At 44.7% G+C, this 27,429-nt stretch overlaps 1 protein-coding gene across 2 annotated transcripts in view; it reads left to right on the top strand.

The window, feature by feature from the left end:
* tmprss3a (transmembrane serine protease 3a) overlaps nt 1–27,429 on the top strand; it is a 102,982-nt gene that overhangs the window by 9,866 nt on the left and 65,687 nt on the right. The window contains exons 2-4 of one of the 2 annotated variants that reach the window (XM_037280677.1): nt 743–789; nt 19,112–19,277; nt 19,919–20,088. In XM_037280677.1, coding sequence (XP_037136572.1) covers nt 743–789; nt 19,112–19,277; nt 19,919–20,088 — 383 coding nt within the window. The remainder of the gene's footprint in view (nt 1–742; nt 790–19,111; nt 19,278–19,918; nt 20,089–27,429) is intronic. The other variant, XM_037280678.1, reaches the window with a different exon arrangement.

Below are 27,429 nucleotides of genomic sequence, written 5' to 3'. Positions count from 1 at the left end.
CTCGTGCCTGCGTGCGTGGGTTTCCACCAGGTACTCTGGTTTCCTCCCAAATTGATAAAAAAAAACGCGGTAGGCCGATTGATTGCTCCAAATTGTCCGTAAATGTGATTGTGTGCGTTGACGGTTGTTTAATTTTATGTGCTCTTCAATTCTCTGGCTACCATGGTGTACCCCGCCTACCACCCAAAGACTGCTGTGATAGGCTCCAGCATGCCCATAACCCTCATGAGGATAAAGCGGGTCAGAAAATGGATGGATGGACGGACGGATGGATGGCCTGTTTTCAAACTTGAAGTCTGTTCTGCAATGTGAAGCAGTGGAAACGCTCACATCAGAAAACAATTCTCTTGGTATTTGCGCTTCAGTGCTATAATGAATTTCCTCTCTTCAACGTTCACTCAGGCTGCCATAATTAATTTCAATGTGTTTAATCTGCAAAGAAAAACAATTGACTTCGAATCTGCTAAAGCATTTATACATTTTTATGTGACACCCTGTATATTGACATTTCATATGGACGAATAACAGGCTGTGTAGAGAGTGATGACATGTAATAACTTAATCTTATGTCCTTGTCAGACGACACGACTTTTTTGTTGTTCACGACAGTCGTGGTCAGACGACAAGATAAATACAATTGTGTTTCTTGACCGGCGGATATGTCAAAATTGCCATGTCAACATTCTGCTGGCTGGGTTTTGATATACACTTTTCTAACCTGCTTGTCTTTTTGTGCCCACAGTAAAGCCCATTGCAACTCAGGAAAGGTGACAACCCTGAAATGTCTAGGTGAGACACTTAAGTGTGGTACTGTACACACACACCACTTTTTCATGCACAGGACCCTACTCGCCATGTGAAAAATATCATGTTTACTTAAGTCAAATCCGGCCCCCGGTCAGATTTCATACGGCCCGCAGCTTCGGTCTTATAATGTATTATTTATGGCCCACCTGCACTGTCAAACTGAATTAAAAAAATCATGAAATTTGAAACTGTAATTCCTCCTATTACCAAAATGTGGCAGCTCCACCCCTCTTCACTCATTTCTGCCATGGCGACTGCAAAGAAAACCAGGAAAGTTGACATTGAGAGCCGTCGCTTTCAAGAGAAATGGGAATTACAATACTTCTTCACTGAAAATCAAGGCAATTGTGTTTGTCTAATTTGTAAAGAGACGGTTGTCTTGTATAAGGATTTAAAGAGAGACAATATCTGAGACAAAAAAAAGAGACAATATCAGACTAAACATGCTAACACATACGACAAGCTAACAGGAAGTGACCACGCTGATAAAGTGAAGCAGCTCCAAGCTGAACTGGCATCACAACAGCGATTCTTCACGCGGGGCGGTGAGTCAAAAGTAAATATTACTAAAGCAAGCTATGAAGTGGCCATGTTAATATTGTTGATGTTATGAACATGTAGACGTGACACAAACTATTACTTTCTGAAAGATATTGTTAATGACAAGAGCAGAATTCACTTATTCTAAGTTTTAATAACTTTGCATTACTTATAACTCCTGTTCAAAATGTTCATGAGGTAAAAATAATTTTAAACTCATGTAAATTTAAGGTATTTCATACAGTTTGTTCAATGTTATCTGACTCTTCAGATATGAATTAAAGGCAGAATTTGTGTTTTTAGAGTTGTTCACATCTGCCTGAGTGGCTTATGTTTGGTTATTTTGTCATTTAAAAAATAATGACAATTGTGACAATGAAATTTGTTTTATAACTGTGCATGAAATTTTTCCATCTATCCATCCATCTCCTTCCGCTTATCCGGGGTCAAGTCGCGGGGGCAGCAGCTTTAGGAGGGACTCCCAGACTTCCCTCTCCCCAGCCACTTCATCCAGCTCATCCCAGGGGATCCCAAGGCGTTCCCCAGGCCAGCTGAGAGACATAGTCTCTCCAGCGCGTCCTGGGTGGTCCCCGGGGTCTCCTACCGGCGGGACATGCCCGGAACACCTCCTCAGGGAGGCGTCTAGGAGGCATCCTGATGAGATGCCCGAGCCACCTCATCTGCTTCCTCTCAACGTGGAGGAGCAGCGGCTCTCCTCCGAGCCTCTCCCGGATGACCGAGCTTCGCACCTTATCTCCAAGGGAGAGCCCGGACACCCTGCGGAGGAAACTAATTTCGGCCGCTTGTATCCTGGATCTCGTTCTTTCGGTCACGACCCATAGCTCGTGACCATAGGTGAGGGTAGGAGCATAGATCGACCGGTAAATCGAGAGCTTTGCCTTTTGGCTCAGCTCTCTCTTCACCACGACAGACCGGTACAGAGTCCGCATTACTGCCGACGCTGCACCAATACGCCTGTCGATCTCGCGCTCCAACCTGCCCTCACTCATGAACAAGACCCCAAGATACTTAAACTCCTCCACTTGGGGCAGGATCTCATCCCCGATCCGGAGAGCGCATTCCACCCTTTTCCGACCGAGGACCATGGACTCGGATTTGGAGGTGCTGACCCTCATCCCGACCGCTTCACACTCGGCTGCGAACCGCTCCAGTGAAAGCTGGAGATCACGGCTTGAAGAAGCCAACAGCACCACGTCGTCTGCAAGAAGCAGAGACGCGATGCTGAGGTCCCCAAACCAGACACCCTCAACACCTTGGCTGCGCCTAGAAATTCTGTCCGAAAAAATTATGAACAGAATCGGTGACAAAGGGCAGCCTTGGCGGAGTCAAACCCTCGCTGGGAACGAATCCGACTTACTGCCGGAAATGCGGACCAAACTCTGGCATCGGTGATACAGGGACCAAACGGCCCTTATCAGTTGGCTCGGCACCCCGTACTCCCGAAGCACCCTCCACAGAACCTCCCGAGGGACACGGTCGAACGCCTTCTCCAAGTCCACAAAACACATGTGGACTGGTTGGGCGAACTCCCGTGCCCCCTCAAGGATCCTGCCGAGGGTGTAGAGCTGGTCCACTGTTCCACGGCCAGGACGAAAGCCACACTGCTCCTCCTGAATCCGAGGTTCGACCTCCCGACGGGCCCTCCTCTCCAGCACCCCTGAATAGACCTTACCAGGGAGGCTGAGGAGTGTGATTCCCCTGTAATTGGAACACACCCTCCGGTCCCCCTTCTTAAAGAGGGGAACCACCACCCCAGTCTGCCAATCCAGAGGCACCGTCCCCGATGTCCACGCAATGTTGTAGAGGCGTGTCAGCCATGACAGCCCCACAACATCCAGAGCCTTTAAGAACTTCGGGCGGATCTCATCCACCCCCGGGGCCTTGCCACCGAGGAGTTTTTTAACTACCTCAGTGACTTCGACCGCAGAGATTGGAGAGTCCGCCTCAGAGTCTCCAGGCCATGCTTCCACAATGGAAGGCTTGTAGGTGGAATTGAGGAGGTCTTCGAAGTATTCTCCCCACAGACTCGCGACGTCCCGAGTCGAGGTCAGCAGCACGCCATCTCCACTGTAAACAGTGTTGACGGTGCTTCCCCCTCCTGAGACGCCGGCTGGTGGACCAGAATATCCTCGAAGCCGTCCGGACGTCATTGTCCATGGCCTCGCCAAACTCCTTCCACGCCCGCGTTTTTGCCTCAGCAACCCCCGAAGCCGCGTTCCGCTTGGTCATCCGGTACCTGTCAGCTGCCAACGAACTTACGGCCACAGCTCCAGTCGGCTGCCTCAACAAGGGAGGCGCGGAACATGGTCCACTCGGACTTAATGTCCCCCGCCTCCCCCCGGGACGTGCGCAAAGCTCTGCCGGAGGTGGGAGTTGAAGCTCTTCCTGACAGGGGGTTCTGCCAGACGTTCCCAGCAGACCCTCACAGAGCATTTGGGTCTGCCAGGTCGGACTGGCATCTTCCCCCACCATCGGAGCCAACCCACCACCAGGTGGTGATCAGTTGACAGCTCCACCCTTCTCTTCACCCGAGTGTCCAAAACATGCGACCGCAAATCCGATGACACGACTACAAAGTTGATCATCGAACTGCGGCCTAGGGTGACCTGGTGCCAATTGCACACATGGACATCCTTATGCTTGAACATGGTGTTCATTATAGAAAATCCGTGTCGAGCACAGAAGTCCAATAATAGAACACCACTCGGTTTCAGATCAGGGGGGCCCGTTCCTCCCAATCACGCCCTTCCAGGTCTCACTGTCATTGCCCACGTGAGCATTGAAGTCACCCAGTAGAACGATGGAGTCCCCAGATGGAGCGCTCTCCAGCACTTCCTCCAGGGACTCCAAGAAGGGTGGGTACTCTGAGCTGCCGTTTGATGCATAGACACAAACAACAGTCAGGACCCGTCCCCCCACCCGAAGGCGGAGGGAGGCAACCCTCTCGTTCACCGGGGTGAACCCCAATGTGCAGGCGCCCAGCCGGGGGGCAATAAGTATGCCCACACCTGCTCGATGCCTCTCTTGTACCAGAGCCCAAACTATGTGTGGAGGCAAGTCCGACGATGTCTAGTCGGAACTTTTCTGCCTCACACACCAGCTCGGGCTCCTTACCAGCCAGAGAGGTGACATTCCATGTCCCAAGAGCCAGCTTCTGCAGCCGGGGATCGGACCGCTCACTTTGCACCCGACCCCTTTGGCCCCTCCTACAGGTGGTGAGCCCATGGGGAGGGGGACCCACGTTTTCTTTTCGGGCTGTACCCGGCCGGGCCCCATGGGCGAAGGCCCGGCCACCAGGCATTCGCCTTCGAGCCCCACCTCCAGGCCTGGCGCCAGAGGGGGGCCCCGGTGACCCGCGTCCGGGCGAGGGAAAACTAGGTCCATATATTTTACTCGTCATAAGGGGTCTTCTGAGCTGTGCTTTGTCTGGCCCCTCACCTAGGACACTTTTGCCATGGGTGACCCTATCAGGGGCATAAAGCCCCAGACAACATGGCTCCTAGGATCATAGGGGCACGCAAACCCCTCCACCACGATAAGGTGATGACTCCCAAAGGAGCATGAAATTTTTTTAGTTAAAAAAAATGTCCGAAAAAACTATTGGCCCCCGGCTCCTTCACTTTATCAAATCTGGCCCTCCTTGCAAAACGTTTGGACACCCCTAACTTAAGTAGACCAAAATACGTAGCACGCACCCATGCACACACACACACACACACACACACACACACACACACACACGCACACACATGCGCCCAAACCAGGGCTGTGGACTCGGACTCGGGGACTCGGACTCGGTCGGACTCGGTCATTTTTTGCCGGACTCGGACTCGGACTCGGTGCTGATTTTGACCGAGTCCACCGAGTCCGACAATAAAAAAAATACGTTCAATTTTATTTTCATCATGCTGCTGAGAATGCGCGTAGGAATACTGTCCACAGCCCTGCTTACGATCAAGTTTGAAATAGAACTTGACAGCATTGAGCGCCGCCGGCGTTTGTCGGCCGCCACCTCGCCAACCGGTCAAACGCGCATGCGCGTGAGGGGAAATCCCGCAAAGGAGGAGGGACAAACAGAGCGATTGGTTTTGCTGGCTTTTTAATGAATGGCGACTGTGACTACGGGGGCCCATTAGGTCCAGAAAAGCTGACAAGACGCTTGCCAAAATGGCAAGGAAAAAATGCACAGCTAAACGAATATATGACGATGAACACAGGACGTTTTTAACAGAGTTCAAGTTGTTTTTTGTTGAACGCTATGGCAAGCCATTCTGCCTGATATGTCGGACATCATTGGCGCATTTAAAAGCTTCAAATGGTCAGCGCCACTTCAGCTCACTTCATGCCAATATCGATAAGGACTTTGCAAAAGGGACTGAATTTCGCAAGCACAAGTTTGGAGACTTTGAAAAGTCAGGCAGAAAAATAGGTACAGTTTTTCAAAAAAATTACGAAGCACTCAGAGACTGTCACACTTGCATTGTTTCAACTGGCTTGGAACATTGCACGGGCTAAAAAGCCATACAATGAAGTGGAGTTCGTTAAAATATGCCTCAGTGACGTTATTGAATTTTATTTTCATCATGCTGCTGAGAATGCGCATAGGAATACTGTCCACAGCCCTGCTTGCTTGTTATGAAGACAAATTTAGTTGTTGCGTGCGCGCCCGCGCCTGCTTGCCTGCGTGCGTGCACGTACAAGACCCACAATGCCCCGCGCGCAGCCAAGATGGAAGAACCCGGGAGCAGCGAGAGAACAATGTTTTGCCTCTAGATTTGGGGGGGAAACGGAGCGTAAGTTACGATCAATGCGGCCACGTTGAGTTGCACTTAGGCTAATGTTTACATTATGTACCAATGTCAAGGACGATTATGTCACCCAGCTTATATCATTGATGTTTTTCGATAGTTGTGGGGTCGTCACTAATTATTTGTGTTTAAATAAATGTCTGAACTATAATGGTGTAATTAATGATTAAAACTTGAAAGTATCTGTTTATTGTATTCGTTTATATGTTTAATAAAGACAAAGCCATCACAAAACTGTTGTAATTATTTAGATTTTGATCTAAATTAGCCTTGAATAAAGACTAAGCAGTCACATGAATTAACAGAAAAAATGGACAGCCGGACTCGGACTCGGACTCGTGGTCAAGAGGCCGGACTCGGACTCGGTGCAAAAATCCGACCGAGTCCACAGCCCTGGCCCAAACCCATAAAGATCTTTCCATCTCCTTCCCCCAACCAAATATTTGTCTTTATACCAAGGTTAAACTGTTAGGGGCATAGGCATTATTGTTGCAAATTCTTTCCCTTGTGGTTTTTACTATGGTAAATTATTAGAAACACTTAACCAAATCTGTGGCTTATCCGTTTGAGGATAGCACAAGCCTCAGGGCACTTCCTCATTGGCTATCGTTTCATTGTCCGATCGGCTGGCCTGTGTGCTGAACAACCATATGGATTTGCGAACAAAATTATTAAATTACTGTTTTATAACTACCGTATTTTTCGGACTATAAGTCGCGTTTTAATTCATAGTTTGGGTGGGGGGGGGCGACTTATACTGAGGAGTGACATATGTGAATTTTTTCATGAATTTTTAAAATTTAAAAAAAAAAGTGAAACCGCGATAAACGAACCGCAATGTAATAATAATAATAATAATAAACTTTATTTGTATAGCACCTTTCATACAAGAAATGCAGCTCAAAGCGTTTACAACAATGAAAGAAAAACATGAATACATAAAAACAAAACATTAATGTATGCATACACAATTAATAAAGTGAGTTTAAAATAGGAGCAAGCTTTAATAAAATAAAGAATAAAGCTTTAAGAAAAGGTGTAAAGGTAAAAATAAAGATAAAGATAAAATTAGGCTTAAAATGAAATTTACAAAATGTAATTAGTTAAATGCTCGGGTAAAGAAATGAGTTTTAAGTTTTGTTTTGAAAATATCTAGCGAGCTGGCCTCCCTGATACTATCTATGGGCAGTGTGTTCCATAGTTTGGGGGCGTAATTAACAAAGGCTGCATCACCGATCTTCTTTCTGCTGTTGCTGGGAGCCTCCAATAAACCAGCAGCAGATGATCGCAGGGTTCTTGGAGGTATGTAGCTAACAAGAGAGTTTGCAATGTAGCTTGGTCCCTGCCCGTTGAGGGCTTTGTATATAAGGAGAAGGACTTTAAAATCAATTCTAAATGTTACAGGAAGCCAGTGTAGAGCAGCTAGAACTGGTCTAATGTGCTCTCTCTTCTTGGTCCTGGTTAATAGGCGAGCTGCAGCGTTTTGGATGAGCTGAAGTCTATCAGTGGTTTTTTTTCGGGAGACCAGTAAAGAGTGCATTACAGTAGTCAAGCCGGCTTGAAATAAAGGCATGAATCAGTTTCTCAGCATCATTTTTGATTTATGAACGCTCTTACTTTTGCTATATTTCTAAGGTGGAAAAATGATGTTTTGGTCACCTTGTTAATGTGGGACCTGAAGCTTAGATCTGAATCTAAAATAACACCAAGATTTGTAACCTCGGATTTAATCCAGGGAGTTAATTTCCCCAAATTATTAAACAGCATTTCTCTTTTTGTTTTAGGGCCGATTAGCAAGATTTCAGTTTTATCCTCGTTTAACTTTAAGAAATTGTTGCTCATCCATTTATTTATAGCCAGAAGACAGTTGGTGATGGAGCTTATAGGTGTAGCATCATTGGGTTCTACAGATATGTACAATTGTGTGTCATCCGCATAACTATGGAAATATACATTGTGCTTTCTGATGATGTCACCAAGTGGCAGCATGTAAAGTGAGAATAATAGTGGACCAAGGCAGCTGCCTTGTGCAACCCCATAGCGGCTGTCATGTGTCTTGGACACATGCTCTCCTAAGCTGACATAGAACTTTCTCCCTTTGATATATGTTCTGAACCAGTTTAACACAGTCCGAAAGACCGACTAACCTTTCAAGACGATTGATTAGGATATCATGCTCAATGGTATCAAACGCTGCACTTAGGTCTAAGAGGATAAGAATCGACACCTTGTTTTCATCAGAGTTTAGTCTGAGGTCGCTGATTATTTTAGTAAGAGCAGTTTCAGAGCTGTGGTATGTTCTAAAGCCTGACTGAAATTCCTCCAGGATATTGTTTTCTTTCAGAAACGAGTTTATTTGCACTGAAACTATCTTTTCAAGTATCTTGCTAATGAAAAGAAGGTTGGATATCGGCCTATAGCTGGTCAGTACATTTCCATCTAGGTTGGGCTTCTTTAGTAAGGGTTTTACCACAGCTGTTTTAAAGGCATCTGGGAAGATGCCTGTTTGAAGAGATGTGTTTATAATGTTCAGGACATGACTTGAGACACTGTTGAATACCCGCTTAAAGAATGCTGTCGGTACAGGGTCAATACTTGAAGTGGAGGAGTTACACTCAGGGACAGTCTTGCAAAGCTCATTCAATGTAATACTGGTGAATTTTCCCATGGTTACACAATTTTTATAGGATTTACTGAGATCATCTATGTTTATATCAGCAACAATACTGGCTCTGATTGAAGTTATTTTACTAGTGAAGAATAATGCGAGTTCTTTGATGCAGAGAACTGTGGGGGTGTGGGGGCAATGTTGAGTAGTTGATCAATAGTGGAAAATAATATTCTAGATTTTCCAGTGTTCTCTGAAATAATCTTAGAAAAGTAATCCTTTCTTGCCAGACATATTATTTTATAAGCAGTCATGGCGTCTCTGTATATATCACGATGAACTATGAGTCTAGTTTTCCTCCATTTTCTTTCAGCTGCCCGACAGACTCTCTTGGTTTGCCTAACATTGCTATTGTTTAACCATGGGGAGATTCTGTCAGTACTTTTCCTTTTAACCTTTAGCGGTGCAACAGTATTCAGAGCAGACAACAAGATACTATTGAAATGTTCAACTATGTCATTTAAAGAGCAGTCATAGTTGTATGGCTCAAATGACCTCATAATATCAGAAAACTCTGCTTCAGCCTGCTCATCTAGGAATCTCTTTTGAACTAGAATTTCCCTTTTAGTCTGTGTTAAGGTTAGCTTTACATTATAAGATACACAGTGATGGTCAGAGATAGGCAATTCACATACAGAGACATTATCAATGTCTAGTCCTGTTGTTATTACTAAGTCCAAAGTGTTACCATGCTGGTGAGTGGCTTCATTAATGTGTTGGGTAAGATTAGAACTGTTTAGTAGGTTTATTAGTTCTATAGCGTTGGAGTCGTTCTTTTTATTAATATGAATATTTAGGTCTCCATTCAGAATTAATCTGTCATAGTTAGTGATTCCAAGTGAAATCAGCTCTGAGAATTCCTGTAGAAATAGTGATGAGTATTTTGGTGGCCGATATAATGTGATAATGAGTACTGGTAACTTTGTTTTAAGTTCAAGAGCAAGATATTCAAATGATGAGAATTCACCAAGGTCAATGTTATTACCCACAACTGTGTAGAGAAAATAGCTGCTATTCCCCCGCCCCTTTTTTCATGTCTGACAGACGGATGGAACTTGTAGTTTGGAGGACAAGCTTCCATCAGTGTTGCTACACCATTGTTATTGTTTAGCCAGGTCTCAACCAAACATATACAGTGCAGATTCCTTTCAATGATCAGATCATTTACCAAGAAAGATTTGTTAGCCAAAGATCTAATATTCAAAAGAGCTAATTTCAGTTGTTGTGTTTCAATAACAGGGACTGGTTTTGGCTGGACATTAAGACATGTAAGGTTACTGAGACGAGTACCAGATGGTCTATGGCAGGGGTGTCCAAACGTTTTTCATGGAGGGCCACATGCAGAAAAATATATGAAAGGCTGGGCCACTCACTAGAGATGAGGTTTATTGCCTCACCTCTAGTGTATTAAAGTTAACAAAATCAAATTTCAAATGTAGGTAAATTATGCTTAATAATTGAATATGCTTAAAGGAAAAAAAAACCTACATCACAACTTTCCATTAATGGATTTTTATTTATATTTGTTTCAAAAAGGATTGGCAGCTCATTTTCAAAACAGCAGCCTTAGATTGCCTCTTAGTCAGGATGGTGATCCCTCTTCATAGCCCTGTATAAAGGGAGAAAATAAGATATTTATGCAAATAAGTTATTAAATAATTGAGCTTGTGAACACATGAATACTGTAAAATATATTTTTTAACTCACCTTTAATAGGAACAGCGTTGAACTTAGTGGGAGCAGTAACGCTGCCCTTTAGACTGAAGGATCGCTGGCAGGTCAGGAGTGAGTTTGGTGGTTGAGATGCGAAGGACATCACGCAGATGGCTGTCGGTCATTTTGGTTCTCAATCTGCTTTTGTTCAGAGTTAACAGAGAAAACGTTTGCTCACATATGTAGTATGTCGAGCCGAACAGACTCATCATCCTTTTTGCGTCGCATCAGAGGAAACTTGGCCTTTTCCAAGCTCTGGTAGAAGTCGGGTAGGGAGAGAAGCGGATGTTGATTCTTCAGAGAATCATCACACTGCATTTCGATAAGTTCCAATTGGAGACTGTCTTCCACTTTTTCTGCATCCATCAGGAAGGGAGTCGAGAACAGCTTGATTTCTTTCTCAATGATAGAGAAATCTTGGAAACGCTGACTGAATTCTTTCTTAAGAGATGTGACCACAGACACATTTCTCCTTTTTAGCAGAGAGGTTGCTCTTTGGAAAACCACACTTGATTTCGGACAGCGTGGGGAAGTGCGCAACATTGAAGTTGTGCAGTTGTGACTCAAAGAGACGGAGCTTCGCGCAGAATGCTTTCATGTGCGCATACAGCTGTGGCACAAGCTGGTCTTTGCCTTGCAGGCTCTTGTTCAGTGTGTTAAGATGACCAGTAAGATCAACTAGAAATGCCAGGTCTGCCAACCACAGAGGGTCACTCAGTTCACGGAGAGGTTTGTCCTTCTCTTTCAAAAACTGATCAATTTCTGATCTCAGGGAATAAAACCGCTGCAGCATGGAACCGCGGCTGAGCCAGCGCACATCACAATGATAAAGTACGTCCCCGTATTCAGAATCGACATCAGATAGGAAAGCTTGAAATTCTCTATGATAGAGCCCTCGTGCTCGAATTATGTTCACCGTTTTCACAATTGTATTCATCACATCGCCAAGCTGGACTGTCTTGGCACAGAGAGGCTTCTTGGTGGATGATACAGTGCATTTTAGCAGCCTCACCTCCACTCTCTCGCACCCTGGCGCACACCATAGAGGCCATTCCTTTGCGCTCGCCTGTCATAGCCGGAGCCCCATCCGTTGTAACTCCACACAGCTTGTCCCATTTAAGATCCATCTTGTCAAGTGCATCTGACACAGCTTCAAACATGTCCTTTCCCGTTGTTGTGCCCTTTAGACTCCTAAGATCAAGCAGCTCCTCCGTAACGCAAAAGTTATCGTCTACTCCTCGCAGAAAAATCAGCAGCTGTGCGGTGTCTGTAGCATCTGTGCTCTCATCACATGCAATCGAGTAAAAGTCAAAAGCACAAGCTTTATGTGACACTTGATGTTCTAAATTAGCTGACAGATCTTCGATTCGCCGCACAACTGTTTCTGGACATGCTCACGTTGTTAAATTCCTGCATCTTTTCTGGGCACACTGTTTCTGCGACTGTGGTGAGGCACTGTTTTATGAAGTCACCGTCTGAGAAAGGTTTCCCGTGCCTCGCTATGAGCTGAGCTACCTTATAGCTTGCTATTGTGGCACTTTCTTGTGTTTTGTTAGCACGGAGAAAATACTGGTGTTGAGCTAGCAGGCAAGCTGCCATTTGCTTAACTTTCTCTTCTCGCTCAGCACCGGTGTAGGACGTGTAGGTCTGATGTTTGGTTTCATAGTGTCTTCGCACATTATAGTCTTTCATCACTGCAACACTTTCTTGGCAAATCAAACAGACACATTTCCCCTTGACTTCTATGAAGAAATGTTCATTTTCCCACCGTTTCTGAAATTTTCTGCACTCACTTGCTATCTTGCGTTTCTTTGGTTCTCCCATTTTTCTCGTGGCAAATGTTTTCTTTTATTTATTTTATTTAGTGGAAAACCTGCCTTGTTGAAAACTGGCGCGCCACTAGTGTTGAAACTAAGAATTACAACACAGTCCAGTGCAAGTTTCATGTGAGGGCCATATTCAATTATATTTTTAAAACTTGCTGCGGGCCAATAAAAAATAGTCCACGGGCCGCAGTTGGCCCGCGGGCCGTAGTTTGGACACCCCTGGTCTATGGTTACTACGATGTGTTTGACCATACCACCGGCTGTTTAATATTACCGGTATGTTTAAAGAGGTGGCATGGGGTCTGTCTCATCTTTGTCTTATACCTGAGTGTCTGTTGTTGCTGCTGTTTAGTAGTCCATCAGTTTGACTGGCAGCTTTAACCAGTTCCTTAATTTGTGATTGTGGTGTGGGGGGGATTTGTGATTGAGGGGGAGGTGGGCAGGGGGATCGTTGGGTCCTCGATAGGCACAGAGACATCCTTCGAGTGCCTTGGGTGCCTGGCTACTAGACTTCCTCAGTCAGAGACCTCTGGGAAGAGGTACAGGAGCCTGCGCTCCCGCATCACCAGACTCACCAACAGCTTCATATCCAGGCTGTTAGGATCCTGAACTCTCGCCCCCTTTCTGCGTAGCGTCCTGTACTTTTGCGCTATGCTTACTGTCTGCTGTATGCATACTTGCTCCTCTTATTTATTGTGTTATTTGTTTATTTATTATTTATTCATCACTCTTATTATTTATTGTTTGTGCCTTCTTGTTTTTATTTTGTGTTGTTTGCTTGTATGTCTATCGTGTACTATGTCTCGTCACCGTGGGATAGTGGAAACGTAATTTCGGTTTCTTTGTGTGTCTTGGCATGTGAAGAGATTGACACTAAAGCTGACTTTGACTTTTGACTTTGACTTGATCTGGAGCAGTGGGTCTGGTGAGGTGGGATGTGATGGAGGGGGGTGTGCAGGAGGGGGAGTGTGTGCTGTCCTTGATGGTCCACGTGGGAGGGGGGAAAAGGAATCCTGTGAGGGGGGAGGGTGGGAGAGGGATCCTGGGAGGAGGGAGGAGGGAGGGGGGGTGATTGCGTGCTGACGTCTTTGGTGGGCTATCCTTTGTGCGTCGCCAGCTGTCTTCTCTTATCTTTGATAGGACACCATGTCTTTGATATGGTGTCCCAACGGCGTGACAAATGTTGGCACTGAGTAGCCTGGATCCGTAGATGTTTGGATGAATCCCATCCGGCTGGAAGCGGTCTTTACAATTTCAAAAGATATTGAAATTGTCAATAAACTGTATTCCATGTTTGAAGCACTCCGATGTCAGCCATGTATTTAGGCCAAGAAGTCTACTGAAAGATTCTGTTCCTTTGTTTAAGGTTGGAATGGGGCCAGAGATGTACACACACTGTGACTGATGGTCATCCAGTATGTTTAGCAACAGGGTTTTTTTCAGAATCTCAGACCCAGTATTCTTTTGTAGAATGTCAAAAGACCCGGTGTGTATAATGATTCTCATATTTCTTGGGCATGTATTTACGATAGCTGGAATCAGCTCTGCAATTTCAGATACAGACGTGTTATCCATGCTAATGTTTTCAGTCTTTGGCATTTTAACAAATTTAGTTACTGAGTCTCCAATCAAGAGAGTGTGTGGTTCAGTTCTGGAGTTAGCAAAGTTTCTTCTGGCCCTCGGCCTGTCAGTGGCTTGGGGGCTGTTCCTGGGGTTGTGATTAGCCTTAGCGCTAGCAGTGTGATTAGTATCTGCGGCTTCATTACAGTTATTATCCAACATTTCATCCCTTGCCAATAGTTCATACCTGTTATGTAGTGGGAGATCAGGTGTAGGAGTGAGTGTTGATGCTTTCATATCTAATCTCTTGCCCGGTTTGCCTCTCCGGCTGACAGCTGGTGTTGATGTTTTTGGTCTGGCTCCATTGCGATGCCAGTAAGCGGTTGTCGTCGGAGCTTCTGCAGCTAATCCAGGGTTGCGGACAACATCGGAGAACATCCTGGGAGTTTCCACCACTAGTTCAGTAGTGTTAGGACATATCCAGGGAAGTGTGTCGGTCAGATCTGTAACGGGATCCTCCACGTTGATAGCCCCGTGTATAACAATCTGTGTCTGTCCGTTAGCATTTGGTGCTACTTTGGGTACATGATAAGCGTCAATGAGTTGCTCCACAGCTGCTACCGAGTCCGTGAATTTGTCATTTTCACATATCTGATGTAGTGTTTCAATCTGTATTCCAAGCTGCGTTTCAAGCTGGGTTATCCTCTGATTCAGTCGCTTACACTCCGTGCAGCTTACCGGTTTTGATGGCGTTGGAGACATGTCGCAACAATAGTTGCTCCACAGCTGCTAATCATAGCAAGGGATTACTGTAATTTGAATTTCAAGTGACGTCAGCAGCGCGGCGCGGCGGTTGTTTACATAAAGGACAAAGATTCGATCACGGGATGACGAAGATGACGAAGGGCCCCACGTACTACCGGCATCATTAGCGGCTTTGTTTGTAAGTGACACGGAGGACGAAGAGTTTGAAGGATTTAATGATTTGGAGTGACACAGAAGGTTTGAAAAACTATTATGGCTTTTACGCACGCCCGGTCCTACTCTACGGAGCTCTCTTACACCTCTGTGGATGGAAGTCGGGGGCCGGCGCTCGGCCGGGTGGCTTTCCGGGGACGGTGGATGGGGCTCGGACATGGCTTTTACGCACGCCCGGTCCTACTCTACGGAGCTCTCTTTCACCTCCGTGGATGGAAGTCGGGGGGCGGTGCTCTTCCGGGTGGCTGTCCGGGGATGGTAGATGGGGCTCGGACATGGCTTTTACGCACGCCCGGTCCTATTCTATGGAGCTCTCTTCCACCTCCGTGGCTGGAAGTGCCATCTCCGGGGATGGAAGTCCACGCCGCCACACGCCTGGAAGTCGACGCCGGTGCTTCGGGCCGTGTGGCGGCGAACTACCGTATTTTTTGGACTAAAAGTCGCTCCGGAATATAGGTCGCATTAGCCATAAAATGCACAATAAAGTGAAAAAAACATATATAAGTCGCTCCGGAGTATAAGTCGCATTTTGGGGGAAATTTATTCGACAAAATCCAACACCAAGAACAGACATGAACGAGCAACAACAGGCCCGTATCCGGCTTTTCAGGCACTGGTTGAGTTGCACCCTCCATCAGTCACTTTATCTGCACAACAAAGTGAAAACAATTACAATTTGTCAAACACAACAGTGGGCATTTTGAAAACATGACTTTATGACAGTATGCTTATTGTATAAAGTTGTTTTTAATACTAATGTTCTCACTCCTGGTACGATGTCAGGTGTAACATCACTAAACAAGTCTCATCCAGTGAGTAAATAAATACGTGCGTGTGTGCATGATTATACTTCAAATGATGTAACCTTGAATTGTGGCACGTAGAATCACGACTCTTAAACAACAGTGTGATCAGTGTATTGAGTTAAATTTAAGGTGCACAATCAGCAAGGCATAGTTTATGCCGCGAGTCGCGGTGTTTTACCGACGCTTTGTGACGTTGCCGTGACGTGTATATATATATTTATAATCAGGGCTGTGGACTCGGTCGGATTTTTGCTCCGAGTCTGGCCTCTTGACCATGAGTCCAAGTCCGAGTCCGAGTCCGGCTGTCCATTTTTTCTGTTAATTCATGTGACTGCTTAGTCTTTATTCAAGGCTAATTTAGATCAAAATCTAAATAATTACAACAGTTTTGTGATGGCTTTGTCTTTATTAAACATATAAACGAATACAATAAACAGATACTTTCAAGTTTTAATCATTAATTACACCATTATAGCTCAGACATTTATCTAAACACAAATAATTAGTGACGACCCCTTATTTGGAAAGCGAAAAAACCCATGTCGTACGGCGTCAGCACTATGTTGTTTTCAATAAAAACATGAAGAACTCACGTTTGCGTCAGTCAATTTTAATTTTTATAAAGGATTATTCTCATTTGATGTCTTTAAATTCATCCGCGTTCTGCCATTGAAGCGGGGTGCATTCAAAGACCAGTCGTACAGACGGAACACTCATTCACTTCACCAAAACGCAACAATATAATTACGTGAGCTCTTTGCATAAACCTCGATGCAAAGAAACTCCTCTTTTTGGGTACAGGCTACAAGGAGTATATATTACAAAGGAGACTTTATACTTAATTGTGATCATCATTCATCCATCCATCCATTTTATTTTATTACTCAGGTATTTTCAAAGCAAATTAATATTGTTGCATTTATTAATTTGCTTTAACATGACAGCGCAATATAATTAAAAGCTGACACGATAGCAATGTCAAACGTGTTCATTTAAGAAAAAGCCACACACGTTTTGTGATCAAATCTTTCATAACGAGAAGGATTTGAGTGAATTGATTTTACAATTTTTATCCCCCCTCCCCACCATCTGTCACTTTGCTTGGGACAAAAGGAGCCTTCAGAACTGAAATTCTTCTCAATTATTCATTCAAATCAATTCACTCAAATCATTCTCGTTATGAAAGATTTGATCACAAAACGTTTCCGTCTGTACGACTGGTCTTTGAATGCACCCCGCTTCAATGGCAGAACGCGGATGAATTTAAAGACATCAAATGAGAATAATCCTTTATAACAATTTAAATTGACTGACGCAAACGTGAGTTCTTCATGTTTTTATTGAAAACAACATAGTGTTGACGCCGTACGACGCCGTACGACATCGGTTTTTCGCTATAATTCGGTATAATTCGAGGTAGTCCACCCTCACCCAAAGTTAAGGTTTCATGGGAATATTATTGTCATAATTGTCTGGACCATATATGGTAATTGTTTAATGGTAGTTATTGATAGATCTTGAAGATGTCAAGTTATAGGTGCATAAGACTATGTTGTTCATGCATATAGCACGTTCATTGTAAGAGGGGAAGAGATGTTGTGTATTTTGGGCTAACTCAAATTCCGTAGTAGAAAAACCCCGGAAGTGGGATGGGCATTCTGTGTTGTTCTGGTACGCCCGGTGAACGCACTGTGAGTAAGGAATAAAGCAGTTATCATTCACGTCGTTGTCCGACCTATTCTTGCTATCTAAGAACCTGGAAAATAGTAAGGATATAACATATATCACGGGTCATTACGACGAGTTTGGTGGAGTTTTTACTGCTTCTTCCAACTCCTACCGCGCTGACTGTAACCTGACACTCTCCCCTGCGTCTTGCCTCTTTTTTTTATTGTCGGACTCGGTGGACTCGGTCAAAATCAGCACCGAGTCAGAGTCCGAGTCCGGCAAAAATGACCGAGTCCGACCGAGTCCGAGTCCCCGAGTCCGAACCGAGTCCACAGCCCTGTTTATAATCGTGCATTACGTCATCGGTTTAATGAAACTGACTACTGAATGAACAAAAATACGCATAATGCTTCTTTACGTGTAAATGCGGCGCGTCCCGTCAAGAGCTATCAATTAGCAACGGAGCTACATGCTACACGGAGCCAGTTATATACGCAACAGTCACCAAAATGAACACAATGCTTTATTTACTCACTCCCTGCTCCTCCAAGTGTGAAATGATGTCCTCCGGCAATCCTCTGGCACGCAAAAAGTCACTCGTTGACGACATAATGTCCTCTCTGGTCAAAACCACACCACACTGACTTTCCCTCCGCCACCGCACGCCATAAAGTCAGAATTCTGACTTTATTCTCAGAATTCTGACTTTAAAGATAAAGTCAGAATTCCGACTTTAAAGTCAGAATTCTGAGAATAAAGTCAGAATTCTGAGTTTAAAGTCAGAAATTGGGAATTCTGACTTTAAAGTCAGAATTTTGACTTTATTCTCAGAATTCTGACTTTAAAGTCGGAATTCTGACTTTAAGTCAGAATTCTGAGAATACAGATCTACGTATATAACTATATTGTAGCGTTACCAAAGTACCAGGCAAGACATGGGTTTGATGACCGGCTCTTTATTTCCCAAATCAAGAGCTCAACATGTGAGCAAACACACGCAAGCGCCCTGGATCGCTACAAAACTACTGAAATTAAAAAGAAAATGACTATAATAAAAACAATTGAATTTGTTTTTTCCCCTTTTCATGATGGCAGGGGAGGCACGGCATCCTTTGCCTCCTCTGACCGCACGTCACTGGTGTCTTAGAATAACTGGAAACAGCTGGCAAAATCTCTCCAATTGGATCTTGAGGCAGTGAGACAGAAATCTTTGTGCATTTGCATCCTCTCTGTCATTGTTGCACGTGTAGCCTGCACCCGGGTAGCAAAATGAAGTGAATTAACGGATTACTTCATTTGACAAGAGTTAAGCATTTAGTTGAATGTAAAGCAAAATCCATGAGGTCAATTTCATCCCACAATTATATTGCAAGGTTTAGAATAACACTCCATTTATTTTATTTAGGATATCTAGAGACTGATTGTATTAAAATATGGACTCAGCAGTTTGTGTGGATCATAAACTCAGACGATCTCTTGTCATAAGCAATGCTCATTGATAATATGTTTTGGCCAAATGGGCATTATAAAATATACGTTGTCTTAGTGAAGTTTGTGACTCCTGATTATAAACCTTAATACATAGTATATGAAAATCCATTTGAACCATATTTGTATTACTCTATCATAATTTCATGGCTCAGTCGCGAAAGACACGCGGAATCACATGGCTCACAGACAGAACAATATTGCTGATGTGCACAATTCTGTCCACAGAGTGTGGCTCCAGACCTAAGCACTTAACTCGTATCGTTGGAGGAAACATCTCCCAGCCAGGCCAGTTTCCCTGGCAGGTTAGCCTTCATTTCAGCAGTGAACACCTCTGTGGAGGTTCTATCATAACATCACGTTGGATTGTCACAGCAGCACACTGTGTGTTTGGGTAAATCAATCTCACACACACACACACACACACACACGCACACGCACGCACACACACACGCACATACTCACACACACACACACACGCACACACACACACATAACATGCACGCACGCGCACACACATTATCTGACCGGAAAATATTGGCCAGGTGGTCACCTACGTCCAACACAGGTAGCAGAGCGATGAGGCACCGCAGCAATTTTCAACAAATGTATTCATCTTTTCCCTCAACGTAGAACTTCAACATTCATTTTAAGTAAAAGTAATGGTATCTCAAGACATGAATGATCATGTCCTGACATGAGCCCTATAACATTATTGTCGTGCGTCCAACACAGGTAGCAGAGCTGGCCGAAAAAGCCGAGGAGGCACCGCAGCTAATTTGAACAAATTTAATTACCTTTTCCCTCAACGTAGAACTTCAACAATCGAGTATGCTGTCATTTTATAGTAAAAGTAATGGTATCTCAATACATGAATGATCATGTCCTGACATGAGTCCTGTCACATTATTGTCGTGAGTTAAATTTTATGTGTGCTAATTAACAGACAGTGCTCATATTGAAGCATTCTGTCAATTATTCTCAAAGATGCATGATATAGCAGATCTTATTACCTTTCCTATTATCTGTTACCAGATTTGCAGACCCTTCCTTGTGGGTAGTCCATGTGGGAGAGATAGAGCAACCAGTCCATGGAGCCCTGTCTCTTGCAGTGGAGCAAATCATACATCATGCTCGTTATCACCCCAAAGGACTGGATTATGATGTTGCACTTGTGAAACTCACCAAGCACCTTGTTTTCAATGGTATGGTGTTATTTTGTGCACTTTTGTGCACCCGGTTCACACGGCAGGATAATTGGCCTCTGCAAACGTAGGACAGCTCTGATTCTCGTAATGGCTCCAAAGATAATCCTATCAGATATTCCTTCCGTGTGTGGTGTGCTCAGACCGTTCTCAATCGCTCGGGAGAATGTTTTGGCTGCTCCAATGTCAAATTCGAGATCTTCAACATGTTGGACTGTTTTGGCTTGACTTTTCATCGTATGTGGTGTGCCCAAGGACAAATGAGCATGCAGGTTGACAGTGATGGGCAGCCAATCAGAAAGTGAGGTGACAAGGTGGCACAGAATCACGGTGGGTAATACAAAATCAAATCACTCATGGTGCAACAGAAAGTTGGTGCTCGCGCTGTCTCAGCCATATTTATTTACATCACGTCTTGGGAGATTTTGCGGGATGTGGAAATATTCATGAATGAAATCAGTTTGTGTGTGATGTGATATATTGAGTTTGCCATGTGGCTACACACCAGAGATGGGGACTCGAGTCACTGTGACTTGGACTCGAGTCGACTCGAGTCGCTGTTTTGATGACTTGTGACTTGACTTGACAAAAAATGAAAAAACTTGAGACTTGACTTGGACTTGGAAGTTAAAGACTCGGAACTTGACTTGACTTGAGACACGATGACTTGAATGACTTCAGTGTTATTTAGTTTATGTTTTCAGTTTGAATATAAAATTAATAATACATTTAAAAAAATAATATAGATAACACGGTAGGAGCGCAGGCTGAGAATGGCGTTGTCATGATTGGATCACTACCCTGTCAATCAATCAGTCGTGCCCTCTCTACCTACCAAACGTGTTTATTGGAGAATCACGCCCCTTTATATCAGACATGCGCAAACATCTCAGCGGGAGCGGTACCGCGAGTCGACACCTTCGGCTATCGCAATTACTTTTATGACGGCAAAAGATGGACAGCACAGTGCGAGATATGCAACAAAAACATTTCGGACAGCCAGACGACAACTTCAAACTAGTAAGTGCTTTTCATTTATCTAAATAGGTGTGTGTATACATAGCTTTAATGCGATGAATATGATGATGAAACTGAATTAAGTAAATATGACTTAATATGGAGCAAGTTAATAAATAAAAACTACAGTTAACTTGACTTGGACTTGACTTGACCTATTTAAGGACTTGACTTGGACTTGACTTGACCTATTTAAGGACTTGACTTGACTTGCCCAAGAAAAAAATGACTTGGGACTTACTTGAGACTTGAAGGTTAAGATTTGAGACTTACTTGAGACTTGCACATGTGTGACTTGGTCCCATCTCTGCTACACACCACCACTACGTTCAAATCTTGCCGTGTGACCCAGGGTTTTTGATTTGATTTGAATTTGATTAAAAACTTAAATTCACTGACCTGGTTGTCAACTTGTAGAGAGTGATGCGTATGTATTACAAAACATAAATAAGAAGAATATGAATTTTAACAGACTCTAAAAAGCAAATCAAAATTAAAGAGGGAAAGACAAAACATGCATCTGTCAAACCTTATTCAGAAAAATTGGCATAATGCACATGTTCTCTTTAAAGTTATTGATTATGCAATTAAAATCCAACAGCCTATTTGCACTGGAAAGCCCTGAAATGAGCAATACATTTCTGCAGTTTTTCTGTGACAAGATTGCGACAGCTAGGGCAATTATCTCAAATGCCACACTTGACCCTTTTATCCATGTTCCTTGTTCCGCTGTGTTTTAAAATCCTTTGAAGCAGTTTCCTTATGTTTTTACAGATTATGGTTCACCAGTTGTGTAGCTGGGTTTTGCCCATTATAAACAGCAGTTTTTGTCTGCTGTATCCCCTAACATTTTAAACACACCGCTTAACAAACCTGGCCTTGATCAAAGTGTGCTGTCGAATTTTAGTCCCATCTCCAAGCTACCTTTTATTTCTAATATTCTGGAAAAAGTAGTACACACCGTTAAAATCATACTTGGATGAATATAATGTCATGGAGGTGTTCCAATAAGGTTTCAAGATAATGCACAGTCATCCCTTTTACGAGTTTTTAATTATATGCTGCACAAATGACACTGACACTATGCGTGCCTGGTTTTGTTAGATTTAACTCCAGTGGGCCACAGTATTCTGCCAACTTGTTTGCAGCACCAGTTTGGAATTACCGTAAATTTCGGACTATAAACCGCGACTTTTTTCTCAAATTTTGAACCCTGCGGCTTATAGTCCGGTGCGGCTTATATAGGATTTTTTCCGTGATTTTTGTGATGACTTGATCACTTTTATACACTCGTAAAAAGGCTGTGGACCGCTGTTGTGCGGCACCGCTTTGCTGGGCGGAGGGATGTATGAGACGGTCACTGGGGAGAAAAGTGGTGTGTTGATCGCATGTCCATCCGCCAGGCAAATAGTGCCGTAAAATTTACACAAAGATGAGACAGAACGAGATCAAGACGGACAATATTGAAAGGAAGCTTTTTTACACAAACCATCATTATGGGGGGCTTATATATGATTTTTCCCGTGATTTTTGTGACGACTTGGTCACTTTTATACACTCGTAAAAAGGCTGTGGACTGCTGTTGTGCAGCACCGCTTTGCTGGGCGGAGGGATATGACATGGTCACTGGGGAGAAAAGTGGTGTGTTGATCGCATGTCCATCCGCCAGGCAAATAGTGCCGTAAAATTTACACAAAGATGAGACAGAACGAGATCAAGACGACCCTCATCATGGAAAATGCTAGAAGAAATGCATAAAACCGACGACGAAAGAGATACTGAGAAAGTGTGTGGCAAAGGATAACTAACGCTATTCCAATCGGAAGACTTCGATGGTTTCAATGCACAGGAGGAAGATGAAGACGATGAAGCTCTTTTTTTTACTTTTACTTGTATGCTTTTTTAATCAGCCCTGTTAGTGCTGTGCTACTGTGTTGCTGCTGTGTTACCGCCGTGTCTCAGTGACTTTTACCGGTATGTTTTATTTAATCAAACCCTATTAGTGCTGTGTTACTTCCGTGTTGCTGCGGTATTACTGCCGCGTCACAGGCAGTGTTTGGAAAGAAATGTTAAGGTATGTTATTAAAACTTTAAAAAAGCTTTATGCAGGGCTGTGGACTCGGACTCGGACTCGGGGACTCGGACTCGGGCGGACTCGATCATTTTTTTGCCGGACTCGGACTCGGTGCTGATTTTGACCGAGTCCACCGAGTCCGACAATAAAAAAAATACGTTCATATCAACATTTGTGTTTATTTTTTGTGCGTATTTGCTTCGCTTGAGTTCAATATGGTTTTTGGTCAAACGCGCATGCGCGTGAGGGGAAATCCCGCAAAGGAGGAGGGACAAACAGAGCGATTGGTTTTGCTGGCTTTTTAATGAATGGCGACTGTGACTACGGGGGCCCATTAGGTCCAGAAAAGCTGACAAGACGCTTGCCAAAATGGCAAGGAAAAAATACACAGCTAAACGAATATATGACGATGAACACAGGACGTTTTTAACAGAGTTAAAGTTGTTTTTTGTTGAACGCTATGGCAAGCCATTCTGCCTGATATGTCGGACGTCATTGGCGCATTTAAAAGCTTCAAATGGTCAGCGCCACTTCAGCTCACTTCATGCCAATATCGATAAGGACTTTGCAAAAGAGACTGAATTTTGCAAGCACAAGTTTGGAGACTGAAAAGTCAGGCAGAAAAATAGGTACAGTTTTTCAAAAAAATTACGAAGCACTCAGAGACTGTCACACTTGCATTGTTTCAACTGGCTTGGAACATTGCACGGGCTAAAAAGCCATACAATGAAGTGGAGTTCGTTAAAATATGCCTCAGTGACGTTATTGAATTTTATTTTCATCATGCTGCTGAGAATGCGCGTAGGAATACTGTCCACAGCCCTGCTTGCTTGTTATGAAGACAAATTTAGTTGTTGCGTGCGTGCCCGCGCCTGCCTGCCTGCGTGCACGTACAAGACCCACAATGCCCCGTGCGCAGCCAAGATGGAAGAACCCGGAAGCAGCGAGAGAACAATGTTTTGCCTCTAGATTTGGGGGGGAAACGGAGCGTAAGTTACGATCAATGCGGCCACGTTGAGTTGCACTTAGGCTAATGTTTACATTATGTACCAATGTCAAGGACGATTATGTCACCCAGCTTATATCATTGATGTGTTTCGATAGTTGTGGGGTCGTCACTAATTATTTGTGTTTAGATAAATGTCTGAGCTATAATGGTGTAATTAATGATTAAAACTTGAAAGTATCTGTTTATTGTATTCGTTTATATGTTTAATAAAGACAAAGCCATCACAAAACTGTTGTAATTATTTAGATTTTGATCTAAATTAGCCTTGAATAAAGACTAAGCAGTCACATGAATTAACAGAAAAAAATGGACAGCCGGACTCGGACTCGTGGTCAAGAGGCCGGACTCGGACTCGGTGCAAAAATCCGACCGAGTCCACAGCCCTGGCTTTATGTGTCCAGTCTTTCTTTGTTAATAACTCGCGTGCACACTTCCGTGTTGCTGCGGTACTACTGCTGCGTCACAGGCAATGTTTAGAAAGACATGTTAAAGTATGTTATTAAAACTTTAAAAAGGCTTTCTGTGTACTGTCTTTCTTTGTAAAAAAGTCGTGTGCACGTGCGGCTTAGTCCGGTGCGGCTTATATAAGAAAAAAACTAAAATATCCCCGGATTTTAGCTGGTGCGGCTCAGTGGCCTAGTGGCAGAGTGTCCGCCCTGAGACTGGAAGGTTGTGGGTTCAAACCCCGGCCGAGTCATACCAAAGACTATAAAGATGGGACCCATTGCCTCCCTGCTTGGCACTCAGCATTAAGGGTTGGAATTGGGGGGTTAGATCACCAAATGATCACCGCTGCTGCTCACTGCTCCCCTCTCCCCCAGGGGATGGATTAAGATCACACGGGGATGGGTTAAATGCAGAGGACAAATTTCACCACACCCAGATGTGTGTGTGACGATCATTGGGACTTTAACTTTAACTTTTATAGTCCGGTGCGGCTTATAGTCCGGAAATTACGGTACTGGTTGCGCTCTCGAGTGGTTTGGATCCTATACGGCTGGCAGGACATTCTGTGTTAGCCTTGGTCACTTTGAGTCCCGTTCTGACCCTATGTCGTATGAAGTTCCACAAGGGGCCTTGCTATTTTATTGCATTTGCTATGTAAGCATGGCATTTCCTTCCACTGCTATGTGAACAACTGTTAGATCTATATCCCACTGAGCACAAAGGAGCATTCTCCTTATGACCAATCTTGTCCTGCTTAGAGGAATTTTCATTAGATTTTCTGAATTTCATTGACAAGAAAACAGAAATTATGGTTTTTGGTTCCAGAGGTCCCACCATCTTGACCTGGGCCACCTGGCATCTTACCTTAAACCAGTGCTTCTCAATAATTTTCTGTGATGCCCCCCCGTAGGGAGAAGAAAACATTTCGCGCCCCCCCATGTTATTAACATTAAAGAAAACAAAATATAGATAAAAAAGAAAGATCAACTTACAAAAAAGAATAACTATTAATAACATTGTTTTTCAGTCTGTAACAGAACAGATTCAATGTGCATCACTTTGCCTGAAATTAAAAATAAATTATAATTATTTAAACTATAAACATTCTTGACCAACTGCCATTTTATGCTGGAAAAAATACAATAAAATAATAATAAACATACATAATTTTAAATTAAATAACAGCAATAATCCATCCATCCATCCATCTTCTTCCGCTTATCCGGGGTCGGGTCGCGGGGGCAACAGCTTCAGGAGGGACTCCCAGACTTCCCTCTCCCCAGCCACTTCATCTAGCTCATCCCGGGGGATCCCAAGGCGTTCCCAGGCCAGCTGAGAGACATAGTCTCTCCAGCGCGTCCTGGGTCGTCCCCGGGGTCTCCTACCGGTGGGACATGCCCGGAATACCTCCCCAGGGAGGCGTCCAGGAGGCATCCTGATGAGATGCCCGAGCCACCTCATCTGGCTCCTCTCAACGTGGAGGAGTAGCGACTCTACTCCGAGTCTCTCCCGGATGACCGAACTTCTCGCCCTATCTCTAAGGGAGAGCCCGGACATCCTGCGGAGAAAACTCATTTCGGCCGCTTGTATCCGGGATCTCGTTCTTTCGGTCATGACCCATAGCTCGTGACCATAGGTGAGGGTAGGAGCGTAAATCGACCGGTAAATTGAGAGCTTTGCCTTTTGGCTCAGCTCTCTCTTTACCACGACGGACCGGTACAGAGTCCGCATTACTGCCGACGCTGCACCGATCCGCCTGTCGATCTCGCGCTCCATCCTCCCCTCACTCGTGAACAAGACCCCAAGATACTTAAACTCCTCCACTTGGGGCAGGATCTCATCCCCGATCCGGAGAGGGCATTCCACCCTTTTCCGATCGAGGACCATGGACTCGGATTTGGAGGTGCTGACCCTCATCCCGACCGCTTCACACTCGGCTGCGAACCGCTCCAGTGAGAGCTGGAGATCACGGCCTGAAGAAGCCAACAGCACCACGTTGTCTGCAAAAAGCAGAGACGCGATGCTGAGGTCCCCAAACCGGACACCCTCAACGCCATGGCTGCGCCTAGAAATTCTGTCCATAAAAATTATGAACAGAATCGGTGACAAAGGGCAGCCTTGGCGGAGCCCAACCCTCACTGGGAACGAATCCGACTTACTGCCGGAAATGCGGACCAAACTCTGGCATCGGTGATACAAGGACCGAACCGCCCTTATCAGTTGGCTTGGTACCCCGTACTCCTGAAGCACCCCCCACAGAACCTCCCGAGGGACACGGTCGAACGCCTTCTCCAAGTCCACAAAACACATGTGGACTGGTTGGGCGAACTCCCATGCACCCTCGAGGATCCTGCTGAGGGTGAAGAGCTGGCCCACTGTTCCACGGCCAGGACGAAAGCCACACTGTTCCTCCTGAATCCGAGGTTCGACCTCCCGACGGACCCTCCTCTCCAGCACCCCTGAATAGACCTTACCAGGGAGGCCGAGGAGTGTAATTCCCCTGTAATTGGAACACACCCTCCGGTCCCCCTTCTTAAAGAGGGAAACCACCACCCCAGTCTGCCAATCCAGAGGCACTGTCCCCGATGTCCACGCGATGTTGTAGAGACGTGTCAGCCATGACAGCCCCACAACATCCAGAGCCCTAAGAAATCCGGGCGGATCTCATCCACCCCCGGGGCCTTGCCACCGAGGAGTTTTTTAACTACCTCAGTGACTTCGACCCCAGAGATTGGAGAGTCCGCCTCAGAGTCCCCAGGCCCTGCTTCCACAATGGAAGGCGTGTAGGTGGAAT

Source organism: Syngnathus acus, chromosome 21, assembly GCF_901709675.1.
Source record: "Syngnathus acus chromosome 21, fSynAcu1.2, whole genome shotgun sequence".
NCBI classification, from domain to species: domain Eukaryota; kingdom Metazoa; phylum Chordata; class Actinopteri; order Syngnathiformes; family Syngnathidae; genus Syngnathus; species Syngnathus acus.
Note: the sequence above shows the minus strand (reverse complement) of the source record. Positions and strands in the feature narration are given on the sequence as shown.